This window comes from Sporothrix brasiliensis, assembly GCF_000820605.1.
Source record: "Sporothrix brasiliensis 5110 chromosome Unknown Cont18, whole genome shotgun sequence".
In the NCBI taxonomy this organism is placed as follows: Eukaryota; Fungi; Ascomycota; class Sordariomycetes; order Ophiostomatales; family Ophiostomataceae; genus Sporothrix; species Sporothrix brasiliensis.
The window spans coordinates 3,765,646-3,784,055 of record NW_024467137.1 but is presented as its reverse complement, the minus strand read 5'-3'; the positions used below and the strand labels follow the sequence as shown (position 1 = coordinate 3,784,055).

Genomic DNA, 18,410 nt, shown 5'->3' with positions numbered 1-18,410 from the left:
TGGTGGCCTGGAGGTCGTTGATGGAAGTCATAAAATGGACGTCCCCATCGACCCTGCCACAAACTGCATCGAGTCAACCTGGGTGGATTCCCACACGTGGACGCCGGTTGAGCTCGAAGCCGGTGCGTGATTAACTTTAAAGCGAGAGGCTGTACTTACTCACATGCACTGACAATACTCTCACCGGATTAGGCCAGCTTCTCGTTTTCACTTCCTATGTAGCCCACCGCAGCGGCGCCAACAAAAGCACTTCCGACAGAAAGGCCATCTACGCCACCTACAACCAATTGTCCGAGGGTGATCTGCGCAAGGGATACTACGAACATAGAGGAAAGGAGTGGCCGGCGACACATATGCGCAAAGAGGGAGAATCGTATGCGACGGGCGCACTGACCTACGGTTTTGGTTCACCAATGCTCAGTGTTGGCGAAGGGAAGCAGGTCACGTTTTAGTCGAAAGTGCGATTCGGTCGTAATACAATTATGCCGGAGCTAGAGCCATAACTTTCTTGCATACGTTTGACAAGACGTGGAATTTGTATAAAATATATACCGTATTCACAGCCCTAGCACGGGACACATTGACAGCTTGATCTCTTTACTGTTGGCATGAAAACCATTCGTGCGACATCCTTCATCCAGTGACGTAATTAGAACTACATCTTTGGGTTACGGGGACGGGAGCTAAGGTCATGTCCCTTAGGAATGCGGCAGCCGACCGATAACATCCAACTCGTCAATTAGCCGAAGTCTACTTTGAAAATGGCCCTTTTCCCGTCCGTAAGAAGCCACATAAAAATTATATATATTAATCCTGTCCGTCCTCAATACTCGACGCCCGCTTACAGTATAAGCAAAGCTGCATATCCGCCACGTCAGTTTCCAAACCAACATCTATAACCACCCACGAAGGGAAATTCTTCACCATGGGCCTTCCGACAAACCATACACCGGAGTCTGTCGCTGACTATATCATACGCATTCTCCACACTTGTGAAAACACACCGTACATCGGCGAGTCAATTTCCCAGCTCCAACATTCCCTCCAATGTGCCGCACAGGCTGCCTCAGCAGTTCCACCTGTGGACGAGGAAACACAGGTTGCTGCCCTGCTCCACGATATCGGGCAGTATGCACCGGCCAAAGATCTTCGCGAGCTTGCTGGCGCCAGTACCATCCAAAATCTAGGAGGCCAGCCGGCAGGCCAAAGTGTGGGACGGGTTGGACACGAGGTCCTGGGAGGTCGATTTCTCCTGGCACTCGGGTTCTCGCAGAAGGTGGCTCGCCTCGTGGAATCCCACGTCGCAGCCAAGCGTTACTTATGCGCGGTCGATCACAGCTACATGGACAAGCTATCTGATGCGAGCAAGAGGAGCCTTGCCTACCAAGGAGGTCCGATGAACGATGACGAGCGGGACACGTTCGGTGCTGAGAAGTGGTGCCAAGAGATGTGCCAGCTGAGGCGCTGGGACGATGAGGCCAAGATCGAGGGCCTGGAGGTCAGGAATCTTGAGAGCTGGAGACCCATACTTTCGCGACAGTTGCAAAAGAATATGGGAAAAACTTGAACTACGGCAGGTCTAGCTAGAAACCTGGATTTCCATAAAAATAAACGACCAATCTTCGCCTTTGGGAAGGGCGACGACACAGCTTCATTATCGAACCGTGATCCTCAACGTGGTGATCAAAGTTCCAAGGTGCTTAAGCCACGTGCCGCCAATTTTATCTTCTCTTGCCACAGTGCCAAGCAGGCAAGGCGGGCGTCGGTAGTAACAACAAGAAGTGGAGCCATCCTCTTCGCTTCTCGAAACCGCTCCCAAATCAATCGTACATATTTATTACGGCTCGGCAAGAATAAGCGAGATAAAGTGAAGCCATTCCATTCCCAACCGAGCATCGACTGAAAGGCGTTGAAAAAAAAAAAGTAAAATCCCACCCCCGGGAGGCGACAGCGCCCCTGAGGCTTCGTGGACAATTCCCAATGACGCTAGCTCCACTACATACTCTAAATAAAAAAACCAGGCCAAACCGACCAATCCGTGTCAGTCTTTGGCACACGAGCACAGCGAGACGTGAACCAGGTCGGCAACAAGTCCAATGTCCAGCTCGGTAAGTTTCCCCCACGTCTGGATTTCCAGTCGACGTGGGAAGTGAGAATCTCGAACTTTGGGGACTGTCACACGATATTTAATTCAACGGGTTTACCAACACAAAACGGTCTATATATGTCCAGTTCAGGATTTAACGTACGTATGTTGCCGATTCGCTTAGCATGCAGCCGACCTCACAGCAACGACCCTCATCACGACCCATTGTCGGCTCGCACCGAAAGCTCGCTCTACAACTGGCTAGCCCTGACATGTGGCCTCGATATCGACCCGCTCCTTAGCACATATTGATCTCCCGTTTTCCTCGCCAGCAACACGGTCATTATGCAAAGGTCAAGCCAGCATAAACACTTTATCCGTGTTCGGAGCGGCTGTCTTACTTGTCGGTCCCGTAAAGTCAAATGTGACGAGACGAAGCCGTCGTGCAGCAATTGCGTAAGACTCAAACGCGACTGCGTATACAAGTCCGCAAAAGCACGGCAGTCTTCTGTTACTGCAACGGGTGGGCAGCTGGAGCAAACACCGCAAAACATTAGTAGGGCCAGCCAACGTGTTACGTCATACCGTCTCTCTCACGGGCCTCTGGTTGCAACATGCCCGGACGATCAGGGTAACCCCGAAACCCCTCGAAGCGTGGACACGTTCGTCCCGTGGAAGGCTACGCGAACAATCCACACGCAGAGCAGTGGCAGCAATGTGATTACCGATACGAGCGTGGGAGCCGACGGCACTCCACCAGATCAAACGACAGCTACGTTCAGCTCTGAGTCCAGCCTAAATTGTGGTGATACATCCATGGCCTTGATATCCCGGGACATCGAGCTCACTGTGACCATCGACATCTTGGCGCTGCGAACTGAGTCGCCACATATGACTACACTGTTTCTCGAACATGTAGAGTGCCCTGGAATCACGCCATTTGACTCTTGCAACTGGGAACTTGCGAAGCGCTACATTGTGCATTTTGGACAATCCTGTCCGGCAATTCTTTCTTGCATCACCGCTGTCTCGGCGCTATACAAGGGCCACCTATATGCTCTCCCCCTTAGCGGTGCCCAGTCTCACTACTATTCTGCAAAGCGGCATGTGGATGATCTCCTCAACGATCATGGCAAACACTTTCACCTCACTTTGGTTGCGATATTCCTGCTGTGCTTATTCGAGTTTATCCATGCAGGTGACCTAACACCGCATCTGCAAGAACCGAGTCCGCTGCTCGTCAGGAGGTTGGAGACATGGTCTCAAGACGTCTCGTCACACTCGAAGCTGGCTCTACGCATTGTTGCGTGGCTGAAAATACTGCAGTCCAGCACGACGCGAGGTGGAGCCACGGGGCTTTTATCAAAACGTGTCTTTCGCCTGCTTCCAAGCCACGATGGCCCAATTCCAGACGTCGATTCACCACCCGGGCATGAAGCAGATGCCTCAAACTACTTGTATCAGCTGCTCAGTGGCCCCATTTTCCATTTCTACTGCCGTCTCCAAGAATTGTCGCGGCAGATCGCGAAGCTGACCCTATACCATCGCTCGCGTACGACAAGCAGGGACCAGCAGGAGGTTGTCAACCGCATGGCTAGTCTCAAGGCCCAGCTTCATGCTTTATGGGAAAGCCGGTCAGTGACGCAGTCTCAGTTGGCAGACGAGTTACGCGCCCAGCTTGCTCCTACCATCGCCATTCGACTCACAACGCTTATTTCAATATGCAACGCAGCATATTTTGCTGAGCTCGTGGAAATTGGCCGGCAGCTGGGCGATCCGCTGTCAAAGCTACCCGACTCTCGAGACGCGCTTCTCGAGATCAGAGAAACCGTTGAAAGAGAGTCGACTTGTGGGAACCAAGGCAGCGAAAATAATGTGAACGGCGGGTTTCTTCGAGCGCTCTTCCTGTATGCAATTGAGAGCACAGAACAAGTGCAGATACAGTGGGCCGTCGAGAAAATCGCCCACATCCACCCTCGCATCTATCGAGGTCAGTTTTTTTCAGAATTCGCTAAATCATTGTCAGAGGCACAAATCCTAAAGGAAAGGCGTGTTACTTCGAGGTATTTCTGTATATGGTACTTCGGAGTATCACCTCCGTATATGTAAGAGAAGTAGCTCTTCAATAAACTATAAACTATGACGCCCGCATTGCGATAAAGAACAATTGGAAACACCCGATACCTGCGATGCTACTAAGCGAATACCGACTTCATTCCAATCTCCTGTTATCAAAATACGACTGCCAATGCAAAAACCTGACGCGGCTTGCTCAATAGCATCAGTAGGAGAATGTCTCTGACACCATCTCCTCACTGAGACGCCACAACATTTGAGCCTCCACGGTATCTCTAGCCCAACTTTGGATCTGTTTGACATCAACGACTTGCGAGTCTTCCAGATAAGCACCGTTATGCTCCGGTTCCTCGAGGGCCGGGTGGAAAGCTGCAAAAACGTGTGTTGCGACGCCCTCCGCAGGAGACTTTAGCATAAACGGTTGGTCCCAAAACTCGCGGTTTCCCAATTTTCGATCCAAGACGCCAAGCTCGGCGAAGTCTTCCATGGCAACGTGACGGGAGAGGCTCGTCTCTATAATGACACCTGGGTGGAGGCTAACAGATACGACACCACGGCTACCGAGTTTCGCCGCGAGGGATCGGGAGAACAACATATTGGCAGACTTCGACTGTCCATAAGCTGTCCACCGGTCGTATGTAGCGCCATCCTAATAGTGTTAGCTCCGTTGTTGGTGCACTCAATTTTGTCAGTGGCAGGATGACTAACGTCAAAACTAATGTCTTTGATGCGGACGGGACTGAAACGAAAGCCATTGCTCGAGACGTTGACGACACGTAAAGGCCGTTTCTTCTTATCACGGGATATTGAAGACAGCAGCAAGTTGGTCAATAGGAAATGACCGACATGGTTTGTCCCAAACTGCGATTCGATACCGTCCACGGTTTTGCTATATGGCGCTGCCATAATTCCGGCGTTGTTGACGATGACATCGATCGTGTCCACACAGCCTAGAATATTCTCGGCGGCTTTGCGGACCTGAGAAATCGAGGCAAGATCCAGCTCAATAACAACAGTCTTCACATCTGGTGCAACAGCCTCGATGGCCTTTGCCGTATCGCCGGCCTTGACCACGCTGTGGGAGGCAAGAATGATCACCGCCGGGCCGTAAGGTGCAATCGTAGTTGCGAATGTCGCGCCCAGGCCGCCGGGGGTGGCCCCCGTGACCAAGATGGTCTTGTTGGCAATTTGAGACTTGCAGTCCCGCGCCACCTCATCTCCAGTAGTCTTGGACGTGTAGTTGGGCATAGTAGATATTTAATGAAGGGGGAATGAAGTTTCTTACGCTGTCCAGGAGCGGCAATTGTTGTCTTGAGGGTGATGGTCTGCGATTGAAAAAAGGAATGTGCAGTCATGCTCTCGAATTGTAGGATGGGTGTCGGGTTTTTATAATCGATCATCAAAAGGGAAACTGCCAGTCATCTTGACTACATGAGGAGAGTTTCACACAATGTTCAGCAAAATTGATGGCAGTATCATTCAAAACTATGCCCAAATGAGACACATTTCGAACATGTCAGTTTCCTATTTTGTCGTTGACTCTCTCAAAACTTTTACGACAGGCCCAATCGGACTTTGGACCAGGAGTTAAGGAAGGCTACAACATGGCATATTTGCGCTAACCCATTTCGGCTGAATTTTTTGTATCTCATATACCAAGTTCGGCTTAGCGAACTGCCACTCGGCTGGCCTGAAACCAAAATATTTATTAACCCTGTCGTCCAGCCTCTTGCGGTTTTAAGCTTTTCTTCTTACTTGCATCGTATCATATCTATTTTCAAATGTGCCTTCGTACAGGACGTCCTTCCCGTCAATATGGCCCTCGACCCGGCTGAAATCGTATTCCCTGTGGCAGCTAATTCGGAGATTTCGGACAAGTCGGAGCCCGAGGCCATATTCTCTTACCATGCTGGGCCTGTGAAGGTTCCGGGTCCGTGGAAGCGTGGTCGTCCCAAAGGTTGGTTGTTACTTGCATTTGTCATAAATAAATTACTGTGTACTTTTGCTGATGCTTTCGGACTAGGTGACAAATCAAAACAGGCGACTGTACGAAGCAGAGACGACAGACAAAGGACGACGGCGCAGACAACCCACTTTGAGTTTATCCATTTGTCTCCAAGGACTCGACTCATTGACGTCCATTCACAGGACAGAATCCGCCGCCACGCTCGCCGAAATGCTCGATCAAAGACCTCGGAATTAAACAACGAACTGAGCCGCCAACAACGGAGAATCAATGGTGCAGAAGCTGGCTTGAGTGTTTCCGGCTTTGTTCACCATTACAACATTCGCCAGATCGACGGTGTGGATCCCTTTAACTCGCTTCCCGTCCAATTCGAACCGTACATGCATGATCTACTCGTGTCCCGTATGTTCAGGCTTGTCATTACACTCCCACTCCCATGTCATTGTGAAGCTTAATCTAACAAAAAGTCAAGTCACTACAACTGTCTGGAAAACTCTGTACACGCTAGAATGGGCTGTTGGGTTCAATCCGTTCATAGAGTATGGTCTTCCATTGGGGTTTGCTGACCCAGCCCTGATGCACACATTTATCAGCTGTGCCGACACATTTCTATGCTACTTCGCCCGCAACAACAACAGTGCCCTCTCGCTCTGGCATTTCCACCGTGCCATTTCCATTGTCAACAAGCGAATCTCGGAAACGACTGTGCAAAGGAAGCAGGACACACCGTGGAAAATTGATTCAAGCACAATTATCATGGTGGCGGGGATTGCCATGTTCGAGGTAGGGATCTCACAAAGTCAGTACTCCAATGCCTTTTATGCTACCCATCTAACTTTGCCAGCGAGGTCGAGACCATCCCGACAATTGGAAGGTGTATATGGAGGGTCTGAAGCAGCTCGTCCACTATTACGGGGGGATTGAACGTATCTATGAGCAGCCGTATGTCTTACAGAAGATATTTCGGTAGGTGTGCTTTCTTTCTTTATTCAATGTTCTCCCCGTGTCCTGAGCTGATGACGTGTTGCAACAGCGCTGATCTATACGGTTCGCTGGAGAGCGATCAGCCAACTTACTTTGACGGACATTCGGTGTGCAGTCTTCTCGTCGGTCCTCTTTCTCCGGGTCTTTTGCCCGGTTCGTCTCATACTTTCTACAATGACGGATTTGGTCATATTTTGGCGGTATGCTCACACAATCCCGTAATATCTCGGTGCCTGTCTCAGATTGACGAAGCAGTCTTTTTGTTTAAAACATACTGCACTCCATCTGCCAAACGTCATTCTACGGGGCTTTCAAAAGGAAATTCGACGATCAACAGCCAAAATGCGGCAACCGCTACTCGGATACGATATTTATTGACCGGGGCCCAGTACTCGCTGCTTTCCAACGCACTACGACAGTTCATCACAGCTGTGCCAAGTGTGTCCGAGAGGCATATGCAAGAAATATGCCGTATAGGTCTCCTGTTTTTCTCACTTACAACGCTAAAAGAAATGCCCCCAAAGACACATTACGGCCTACAGCTTGCCTCCAAACTAAACCGCATGCTAGAAGCCTCTGCCGAACCTGAGATGAGTTTGGCGGTGATGGAACTTCAGGGTCTGCAGTTGTGGGCCATAATTACAGCTGGAAGTGTAGTTGCCGCGGATGCCGCGGCAGTACGAGACTCAATTGGCAGTATATGCTGGTCAAAACTGCAAAGCCATTTCGGAAAAATCATTGCGGGTGACCCCGGAAATGGAAAAATGGGAATTCTGGGGTGGCGAGCCAGAATAGGTCAGTTCCCCTGGGTTGTTGGGGAGTATGATGATACATTGAGACATCTGCATGACTCTTTGATAGGTGGATGCTAGCAACAACCCTCAGATTGTAGAAAGTTAAACATCACATGGTTTGAAAATAAAATATCAAATATACTTAACAGATTCCTACAAGGCTTTTGTTGTTGCCCGGATCTTGTCCTTGCGTTTAAACTGTGCAGCTGATTTAATGGCATCTTCGCGTCATATGCTCTCCATTTGCTGACCCATTATCCTGCTTTCTATATATTGGGACATTAAAGAATATACATTGACTCGAGACTCTGGTCTCCTTCCAAGCCGTTGGTCGTCGCGCCCTCGTTGAGCAACTTGGCCTTCTTGGCGTTGCGGTGCCGCAACAAAAAATAGCAGGAGGCGTACAAAAGTCCTGCAACGACCGAGAGGCCCGCCGAGATTGCATTGCCCGGGATGTATCGCGGCCCATGCTGGTCAGGATACAGCTGCCCAGACACGACAGCGGAAATGTTGGCAATGGAGTATGCAATGGGCATACCAATGGCGCGCTTAGAGTCTGGGGACAGGTTGGTCGATATCCAAGTGACGGCCAGTGTCGAGATAGAATAAAGACCTGTCAAAGTTAGTAGTTCATCCTTGGTTACTGAATACTACTTTATTCGTGTGGCCGGAAGTCTGCCTTCGGAAATAAGTTGGGGCTGCGAATCACACTTACCCAACACAAGAATGAACATGCCAGCGTAACCGGCATGTTGATTGGAAGTGCCGACACAAATAAGGTATCCCACAGATACCGGGATGCATGATGCGATAATGAAGACACCACGCTGCCGGAGTTTGTCGGAAAAATAGCACTGAATCACGAGCGAGATTGCGCCCAAGATATAAACTGGAATTGTGAGATAGTTCACAGTCAACGAGGCAAACCTGTTTCTGTTGTTAGCCTCTGCGGCTGCATTCACATTGACATAAGTAGTGGCACGGCTCATACCCAAGGCCAGAAAGAATGGTCGGCAAAAAGACGCCAAACCCGTTGATTGCAATAGACGACGTAAAGAAGGCGATGGCCAACATCCACACAAAGGGATCCAACAGCGCAATCCGGATCCACTTGCGCTCAAACTTGGTGTCGCCTCGGTGCATAATATCGCGCTGCTTCTTTAGTCGCATGGTCTCCTTTTCCTCCTTGGTCAGGAACCAAGCTGACTCGGCAGACGTGGGAATGAATAGCCAGCCAATGCCGCCAATGACGATCGTGATACAAAACTCGATGATAAACAGCCAGCGCCAAGCTGCAAGGCCGCGGCGTTCGCCCATTGTCTGGACAGCGTACGCAAAAAGTCCACCAAATGAGCCAGAGATGCACTGTGCGAGGTTGGTCGTCATGATGCGTTTGCCAGCCGTCTCCCGTGGATATATGGTTGAAAATAGGTACGCAAAACTCTGTGCAAGGCCCGCCTCGGCTGCATTGAGCAGCATACGACAGGCGATGGCCTGGCCGTAAGTGTGGATGAATGCAGTGCCCAGCGTACACAGACTCCACAAAACAAACGCAGTCCCAATTGCCTTGGTCGCACCGTAACGACGGACGGCAAGAACCCACGGAAGTTCAAAAACAATGGTGCAAACACTAGATAGTGTCGTTATATTGCCAAAGTCGCCGCCAGTGAGGCCAATGTCAGCATCGAATCCAAAAACACGGGCGTTGCCGAGCTAAAGTATTTTTCCGTTAGAATAGAAGGAAATTGAAAAAAGGGCAGACAGGAGGACTTACATTGTTACGGTCAAGGCTAGATAAAATCAAAAAAATCATGGATACGGGCAGCACCGTCTTGTCGAATTTCGCCAGCGCTGCTGCTTCTTTCTTTGGGTCAATATAGATCGCCGCACTTTCGCCCTCTGCGCAGTCATCAATTATCGTATTCATGGCCGTGGTCTTAACATCGACCTCTTTGGCGGGCTCGGCAGCCATGTCTGTGGTTGGAATGTGCGAAAATCAATATTATCCTTTAAGAGAAGCTGTTGTGCGGTTCGTGGTTGTTCGTCTAGCACATCTGAAACTCGTTTATTGTATTGTAAATGTCACAATGAGATCGAAGAGGAAATAATCATTAAGTATACTGGCAAGGCTTAATCTGTACTGAGTCCACTGTCCTCTGGGCTGGTCGATAACAAATGGAGAAAATATTGGCGAGATTTGGTATTGGCGTGTGCAAATACGACGACGCATCATCGCCATATCTTTTGATTGCAACTTTCGTTGGCACACTTGAACGAGAGCATGTGTCGCTTCAAGCCGACTTGAATAGGTGTTGCCGGTACAATACAGTGGCTATTGCGATAAGCGGTTCAACATGTCTTGATAAGAATGCGCATTAGTATGTTTGGGCTGCGAGGTGTGATACAAGTTTCTCATAGTTTAGATAACGTGCAATCATGCCAGTTCGGTTTAAACGAACCACTGTGCGGCATCACAACAGTGCATCGCTATCTATGCATGACTAGCACGTTAGCCTTATCAATCCCAAGTTATGATAAGAAACCTTTCCATGCAATAGAACCCGCATTAGCCCGATCGGACGAACCCGACGCATCTGCCATCTTACACCGTTTCTCAAATAAATCCGACTGCCACTGCCACTGTGGAGTTCAAGAATGATCCTGTCCGTTGACAATGCCAATCATTTGAAAATCGTTGCCCTGAGCCTTTATCCCTTTGAAACCACAACATACGGGAGAGCATGGCAGACTATGGCACATCTCGGCTTCACCCGCACGCACGCGTGCACGACCGAATTGCTCGTGGTATCAATGCATGTCAGAGGTAAGACCCTTCACTGATGGCAATGATATACTTGGATATGGCATTTAACTATGTTTTCCAGGTGCCGCAGACGAAAGCAAAAGGTATCTTGGCCACATTTGCCAAGGACGTTATCCACTACAGCTAGCACGCACAATACTGACTGTCGGCTTCCCCCGTAGTGCGATCTCAAGTATCCCAGTTGCACAAACTGCGCCACGGTTGGTGCTGCATGTTTGACATACCACCTGGGCAAAGACACAGAGGTATTGCACAGGGCAGGCCGGGATTTAAATATCGCGGGAACGAAAACGCTAACTACCTTCCAGCTCCCACGAAACTATGTTGCCAACCTAGAAGCACAGCTGGCACAACTGACCAGAGAAAACGCAGAACTGAAAGAGCGGGTGCGGACAACGTCTGCAACATCAGCCGAGACCGAATCATCGCCAACGAGTGACCTGGCCATATTCGGAGTTTCGCAGTCGGAAAGCTTGACTGAAAGACAGCCGAACCATCTTTTCAACTTGGTGCAGAGTGTCAGCGATGTTGTCGTGGAGCCAACTGGAAGACAACCTCGATTTCTCGGTCAAGGTGGCGGCATCACTCTCGCTAAACTCGTTATGGCAGCCATTCGGGTTGATGCACTGCCCTCGCCCTCTCAGTCACACAGCCGTCCGTATGGATCATTTTCCAGCATGATGGCCGAGGAAGCTTCCTTGCCACCACATCAGGCGGCTGATCATCTTGTTGAAACATATTTTCAACACCTTACACCGCACCTGCCCATTCTCGAACGGTCGCATGCGACAACTGCCATCAACGGCGCATATCGTGGTAGCAGTGGCGGTTCGGATTCTGAACAAAACGACAAAGACGTATTCACCACATATATGATATTTGCCATTGCACTCTGCGGCGTTCCTGGGCCATCAGGAAAAGGTCGCCCAGTTCAAAGTGAAGGCTGTTTCAGATCCGCCATAGCGAGCGTCGAGCGCGCCATTGTATATGCAAAGAGTGACATCGAGACTCTGCGGTCGATACTCCTTCTTGCCCAATTTGTGGCTCTTTGTCCATCACAGGGCAGCCTATGGCACCTCACAGGCATTGCCTTGCGCATGTGCATTGACATAGGCCTACACTGGGAATCGGACGAAAAGCGTCTGACCATGGATCCCGCTGTCCTTCGTGATCGTCGCCGTCTTTGGTACACTACCTACCAGTTCGACCGTTTTCTCAGCATCACGCTGGGCCGCCCGTTTGGCATAATCGACGAGAGCATACGGGTAGAGCTCCCAAACCCATGGGTGACAATTGCCACCTGCCGCCCAGTTGATGAACTGTCGCCGGATGACAAATTTGGCATTCACAGCCAACGCGCCCTGAATCACCTCTTTAAGATGACCCACCTCGAGTCCGAAATCATGCACGTGCAGCACTCTCAATCGTGGTCGGTTAAGATTGCTTACCCGCGCGCCAACTACGCGGTCTGGTTGCAAGACGTAGGACCTCGCTTGCAAGAGTGGTACACAACGATACCGGAAATTAACAAGGCTCACCCACTATCCATTTTCGCTTGCCAAGCGTACTGGGACACCGTCTACAACAACGCAATTCTCCTCCTGCACCGACCGAATTCTATGGTGTCTCAAGTATCTGCGGAGAGTTTGGTGATCTCTTTTGACGCAAGCTGCAAGATGATTAACAATATAAAACTGCTGCAGCGCGATGGGCGCGTCGACGTGCTCTGGCGTGCTGTCCATCAACTGTTCATGGCCGGCCTGAGCGTCATCTACTGTCTCTGGCACTCAAAAGATATTCGCGACAGCCTTTCGACAGGCAGCTGCATCCAAACGCTTCAGTCGTGTGCATCAACACTCTTCGCAATGTCCGAGACATTGCATGGCGCTGCCGGGTGTCGCGATGTGTTTGACACACTCTCGTCGGCAACAATCAATTGGCTGATTACCTACGATGCCGAAAAGGTGCAGCAGAGCCGCCAGCAGTTTGAGCAACAACTAAACGACTTGCTCCAGAACGTGCAGCCCTCCAAGCGGGTTATGCCATCCGTGGAAGACGGTGTGGGTGGAGGTACCGCCATGTCAGCCATGACTGACTGCTTTGCGTTCAGTGAGCTTTTAAGTTCAGCCGCACAGTGGCCGGAGCTCCAGGGGATGGTTCTGGGTATGGACAATGTGTATCACGACCTGGCATGAATAATCACATGATTCCCAGATAATCGGCAGCGTGGCTAGATTCAATTAAATTCAACCCCCCTGATCAAGCACCGCCCTGACAATACATGTCAATTAGCACAACAAATAGTATACTACTTTGAATGTAGGTGCCGTTGTGTTCTAATAAGAATGCGAGCCGGGCCTGAAAGTAACGCACGGATGGATGGGCGGTGAGGTTGCGTCCCCCTCCGCATATTTCTCAAGATGTGCTGCTGGATCGTGCCTTCTTAACGAGATTTTTACAACCATGTCTATGTGCCGTCATTGTTTTCGCACAGATGCACTGCCGCGTTATTCAAAAGCACCAATGTTGAGGGGCATCGTTTTTTGTGTATTGTGCTGTTTGCCTTTGTCCTTGATTATACAATACAATTTTGTGCCAACTTCACGGCTACTAGGAACGGCAACCATATGGTTGGCCGATGCCATTGCTAACTACAACAAGCCTCTTGCCTTGGCCCTTCTCTCTTGCATTTCTGCAGCGCAGCCGTTCAGGTTGTAGATGCCATTGACAGATGGGTGGGTCAAAACAGCTTGGGCCCAACTGAAAAATCGAGGCGCTTTTGAATCAAGATCCAAAATCATTGACAATGGCAATGGAGGGTTTTCGGCTGTTGGCAATGTGAAAATACGCAAGATGAACGATGCAGTTAATACCTATGACGGTTAGCTACTACAAGTCGCCGTCGTTAGTGGACAGTACAAAAAAAGGCTCACCTCTGCCATTGTCAATTTCTCGCTGCCGCCGAAGAAGGGAGCTGCATCGTGCAGAAGCGGTTCAATTTCCGAAGACACTGCAACCGCAAACAAAGCGCCGAGAGAATCTGCCTCCTCGTCTGTCGGCGCTTCAATAGCGGGATAGTAGTATTTGTTGGCTTTGGAGAAATACGTTTCAACAAAGAATGCGATCCGCGCACGCATCAATGCTCCGGCAATATCGCCTGTGCGAAGTGTTAAGTGTGTTGATGAGACGGAATCGGCGAGGAACTGCGCTACGATAGCGGATTCCCGGATGATTTGGTCACCGCAGACGAGGGTAGGAACTTGACCCCGGGGGTTGATCTGAAGATATTGCGGGGACCGGGGCACACTGTAGTCAATATGGTGTTCCTCATACGGGATTCCGAGCTCAGCGAGAACTATATGGGCGCGGTGTGCCCCTTCTGTTTGTTAGTTCTCTCTACATGGATTCAGGTTGGATTGCTGAGCTTACATGGACAGTTCCTGTTGGTGTAAAGCACCAGGGGCGTTCGGCTTGCCATCTCTAACGGTGGATGCACGTTAATTACACGTCTGTGAGAGCACTGGTGGTGTGAGCATTGAAATAGAATTCGATTTGTTTATAGCTGGTCACTTGAGTAGCGTTGTCAGTTAAGTTATGTACCTCACATTATTTAGCTTACACGATTTGCGTCCGTTGTCTCTTTCTGTATTGGCACGCGTTCGTGGAACTGTGATTACCGCCTTGCGGCCTACGTTGCACTCATTAACGGCAAAAACCGATACTGTCTTATCTACAGTCATGGTAAATTTAGAGGACACTCCGTCTCTTGTATGAGGTATATTATTGGCATTAGTTTGTTGATACGAGCTTTCGCATATTTCCGACGGGTGTGTGCCGCGACAGTTTGCGCCCCATAAAAAGACATTTGGCGGTCGTCGCACAACGCCGACGGATCAAACCTACGTCTATTTTAATGTTGCAGTGTCATCACTAGTAACAATTGCTCTCGCCAGTTCATCTTTTATATAAATCACAGGCACTACAATACCACACCAATTGACATGTGTGCGAGACTACACCCCAAAGAACATCAAAGAAAATAACTAAACATCATTCTACGATCATAATGCAGACGTTCAACCTTACGGCCACAGGCCACAATCTCAACTACCTTCCCCAGTACATCGCCCAGCGCCATGGATATTTCCAGGAACAGGGACTCGAGCTGGTAACCAACATCCCTGCGCCATGGGACGGCGTTCTCGACGCGCTGGCTTCTGGCAAGGCTGACATGGCCCTCGGTGGCATCTGGGTGCCGTCAATGTATCTAGAGCGGGTGGAGAACTACACAGTCTTCGCTCAGATTGCCAACCGCTGCCCATTGGCCCTTCTGAAACACGGCCCGGCAGACGGATTCGACCTGCATGACGTGGCCGGCAAGACGGTGTTGATGAAGTCTGGCGGGGGTGCTAGCGTCGGCCTGTTTTTCAAGATGCTGTTGCGCGAAAACAACATCGACGCTCGGGCCGTGGACTACATTCAAGACCTCGACGGCGTCATGCTCGGCAATCTGTTTCAGGGAGGTATGGGTGACTTCTTCGTCACGGACAACTTGTCGGCACGTGCTATGGTTGAGAAGAATCCCAACATATCCGTGGCCATGGAGATGGTGACCCAGGGGGACGTTCCGTGGAGCGTGTACTACCGGGAAGCGGCCACGGTGACCCCCGAGGTTCTGGACAAGCAGAAGCGGTTCTGCCAAGCATTGGCCAAGGGAATTGACTTTGTCAACAAAACCGACCCCGAGACATACCAAGACGAGTTGGCACAGCTTTTTCCGAATGTCCCCGTCGAGGCAGCGATTGCCGTAACGAACCAATTCCGCAGCAATGGCATGTGGACCGCGCCTGTTATTCCGCCGGAAGGATACGACCGATGGCAGCTCGGTCTTAGAGATGCCCGTCTTGTCAGAAACCCCATTCCGTACACTACACTGGTCAACAGCGGGCCGGCACTGAATGCAGAGGCGTACGAATCGGCTGTGCCGTCTAGAGCGTCCCATGTCGCTGGAGTCGCACATCCTACTGCGGTCGAGGCACCGGCCGTGTCATCTGCTGCATAGGTTTCGCACTGGTGGGATTTAGCTCTCAGGTTCTTGGTCATCATCATTTATCTAGCTAGAGAAAACGCAAATCCAATATGGAAATCAACATGTGTGGCGCGAACTAAATGTACCAAAGCGAATCCTTGACACCCTCTATAACCACCCAGTCATCCTCCGCTGCCCTCCGATTTGCGTCCCTATCCGGCGGTGGTGACGGCCGGACAATGGGGTACTTTCTAATGTTTTCAATTGCCCAGCGTGTAGCCGAGTTGAGAATCGGTGGCGTGAGGCCTTTGCCATCCAATTGGGGTAACCCAGCCAAGCGATAGTGGAAATTGAGGTAGTTGTCCGTCTCGCCTGTATCCCATTCAATGTCGTGGAACTTCTTGCCGTTGTGTCGGCGCTCGGCAATGCGCTCTTCTTCCCAAAGTTGTTGCTCGCCGACAGGTGGGAGGACAGCGCGGCCGGACCAGAGCCGGGCCAGAGCAATTGCTTGGTATTCAAACGACCGGAAAGTCAACGTGCGAGGCAGGCCTACAATACCAAGCGTGGGAAAGTCGCGCACGAATGTATGCTGAAAGATGCCCTCGAAACGATTTTCTTCGTAGTTGTACAGCCGGCGACCGTTCTGCTGCACGTTCCAGAAAGGGTAGGAAGGTTTGTAGCCAGTGCAGTAGATGATGACGTCGATGTCGCTCGGACCCAATTCCGTGCCATCGACAAAAACGATCGTACCGTCTGCCTTGTACTCGTCGATGACTGGTTTCCATACCAAACCTTCCGGTGGCTCGTCGCCCTCCCACAGCGACCGCGAGCGGCGCGACTGGTACACAGGGTGGTGTACACCATCGTACTTTATGAGCTGGTCAACAACGTCATGGCCAGAGGCCGAATTGCCGATGACGAGGACGCGCTTGCCGGCGTACACCTTTGGTGATCTGTAGCTCTTGGAATGAATTACACGACCAGGGTAGTTGACCAGAAATTCAGGCAGACCTGTCACTGCGGGGACCTGAATTTACAGCGATTAGACATGGGGCCCTCAAGGTTAAGGAAGACAAAACAATGCAAGGGGCGGCGTACATATGGAACGGCGTAGTGGCCGTTGCCTAGGATAACGGCATCAAACTCTTCCTGCCACCACTCGTCGACGTCCCGCGTGCGGTCGTGCTTCCGCAAGGTGAGCCGCCATCGGTTGTGCGCACCGCGGGACTTTTCCTGGATTTGGGAGATGTCCTCCACCGTCGTGTTCAAGAACAGGAGCGAGTCGTCGCCGTGCAGTGAGAAGTACTCCCGGATGTAGTTCTTTGGGATCCAGTGAGGGACAAAGGGGCCATAAGGAAAGCGCCGGTCGGAGAGGGACATGGCAATTTCTGGAACGTTCGTACTGCAGTCAAGACAGCGCATTAGCAAATTAATTGTTCGTCTATGTTTCTTCCCCGGGAACAATGAGTTGTCTCACGTGAGGCCGTCGTAGATGGGCGTTTTGGTGAACCGCTCTTGGCTATTTGGCGCCAATGTTGCCGGTAGGACCTCGGGAATGGCAAGTGGCGGGTCGATGTCGTGCGGCAGGCCGCCCGGGACGAGCTTGAGAACCGGTGGTACAGCGTCGTAGATCCATGTTCCGCCGGGCTCTTCGCGCCGCTCGAAAACCTTGATCACGTCAAAGTATCCTTCTGCTGCAAGTGCAGACGCAGAAGCAGCGCCTGGGGATTGTATTAGATGTGTTTTGTAGAGTACACAGCGAAGGATGGTGGCACTGGGGAACTCACCTGAAGCGCCAGCGCCGATGATGGCGACAGACTTGATGGGCGGTGCCATGGCAACTGGCTACTGCGATAGGGTGTTTTTGTCTCGTTTTTTTTGTTTGTTCTGCGACTCCGAAAGGCTGGGCAACACCGTAAGGTCCTCGATGCCTTCGCGCTATGAACCGCGCGGCCGCCTTGCTGCAGTGTAAGTATCGATATCGGTGTGAAAGAAGACGTATGCAACACTGCGCCTGTACAACAAAGTGCCCGACAACCGATGCCACCAAAGTCAACAAATAATGAATTATCTCGCCTCTCGTGTGGGCGCATCGGATCATATATCCAGCACATCGCACACAGCCCGCGCTGTCGTAGGTCGTCTTGCGTGCTATGCGGGGTTTGAGCCTTCGCCTATCCCACGCCGTTGGTTCGTCAGCTCTGCCGCATTGTTCGCCATCGTAGGTAATGACGTGCTGTTGCCGGCGAGGCTCCGATACGGCGGAATACACCGCGCAACGGCGCGTTTCTCGTCCGATCTGTGCTGCGCATTACCAATCACCATATGCGGCGAGGATTCTGAAATGTGCGTTACCCTGTGAGAACATTCGACACTTATTTTGCGTCTTCGCGTAACTTTGCTAAACGTGTTTTGAAATTCCTAAGGCTGGCTCACGTAGCAACTGGACACTAAACGAAATGCGCTATATGAACTGCTGACGCGACTCCAGATACCGCAACGCCCACTGTCTACAGTGGCCATAGCTGGGCGAATGGTGGCGTCGGCCTCCGAAGAAATACGAGTCGTACGACAACGCAGCTCCTATGACAGCCAAACAAAAACTATGTGCGCCTCGTTCAAGATCAAGAAATTAGAGCAAGATTCTTCTC

General features: G+C 50.9%; 7 protein-coding genes across 7 annotated transcripts; 4 read left to right on the top strand and 3 right to left on the bottom strand.

The window, feature by feature from the left end:
* Nucleotides 1–34: 34 nt before the first annotated feature.
* Nucleotides 35–452, top strand: SPBR_02111 (uncharacterized protein; the record flags this gene model as incomplete). The annotated part of the gene is made up of 2 exons (XM_040760420.1): nt 35–122; nt 223–452. The coding sequence occupies 2 exons, from the start codon at nt 35–37 to the stop codon at nt 450–452; spliced, it is 318 nt and encodes a 105-aa protein (XP_040619998.1).
* A 473-nt stretch (nt 453–925) lies between these two features.
* Nucleotides 926–1,567, top strand: SPBR_02048 (uncharacterized protein; the record flags this gene model as incomplete). Its single annotated transcript, XM_040760357.1, has 1 exon — nt 926–1,567. The coding sequence occupies one exon, from the start codon at nt 926–928 to the stop codon at nt 1,565–1,567; it is 642 nt and encodes a 213-aa protein (XP_040619997.1).
* A 2,800-nt stretch (nt 1,568–4,367) lies between these two features.
* On the bottom strand, nt 4,368–5,410 carry SPBR_01874 (uncharacterized protein; the record flags this gene model as incomplete). Its single annotated transcript, XM_040760184.1, has 2 exons — nt 4,368–4,687; nt 5,005–5,410. 2 exons carry the CDS (start codon nt 5,408–5,410, stop codon nt 4,368–4,370), a joined length of 726 nt encoding a protein of 241 aa, XP_040619996.1.
* Nucleotides 5,411–8,187: 2,777 nt separating this feature from the next.
* SPBR_01578 (high-affinity nicotinic acid transporter) lies at nt 8,188–9,878 on the bottom strand (the record flags this gene model as incomplete). Its single annotated transcript, XM_040759888.1, has 4 exons — nt 8,188–8,519; nt 8,622–8,833; nt 8,898–9,619; nt 9,681–9,878. 4 exons carry the CDS (start codon nt 9,876–9,878, stop codon nt 8,188–8,190), a joined length of 1,464 nt encoding a protein of 487 aa, XP_040619995.1.
* A 2,000-nt stretch (nt 9,879–11,878) lies between these two features.
* SPBR_01872 (uncharacterized protein) lies at nt 11,879–12,925 on the top strand (the record flags this gene model as incomplete). Its single annotated transcript, XM_040760182.1, has 1 exon — nt 11,879–12,925. The coding sequence occupies one exon, from the start codon at nt 11,879–11,881 to the stop codon at nt 12,923–12,925; it is 1,047 nt and encodes a 348-aa protein (XP_040619994.1).
* A 1,871-nt stretch (nt 12,926–14,796) lies between these two features.
* Nucleotides 14,797–15,792, top strand: SPBR_01891 (uncharacterized protein; the record flags this gene model as incomplete). The annotated part of the gene is made up of 1 exon (XM_040760201.1): nt 14,797–15,792. The coding sequence occupies one exon, from the start codon at nt 14,797–14,799 to the stop codon at nt 15,790–15,792; it is 996 nt and encodes a 331-aa protein (XP_040619993.1).
* Nucleotides 15,793–15,895: 103 nt separating this feature from the next.
* Nucleotides 15,896–17,595, bottom strand: SPBR_01572 (uncharacterized protein; the record flags this gene model as incomplete). Its single annotated transcript, XM_040759882.1, has 4 exons — nt 15,896–16,786; nt 16,858–17,161; nt 17,237–17,480; nt 17,547–17,595. 4 exons carry the CDS (start codon nt 17,593–17,595, stop codon nt 15,896–15,898), a joined length of 1,488 nt encoding a protein of 495 aa, XP_040619992.1.
* Nucleotides 17,596–18,410: the final 815 nt, after the last annotated feature.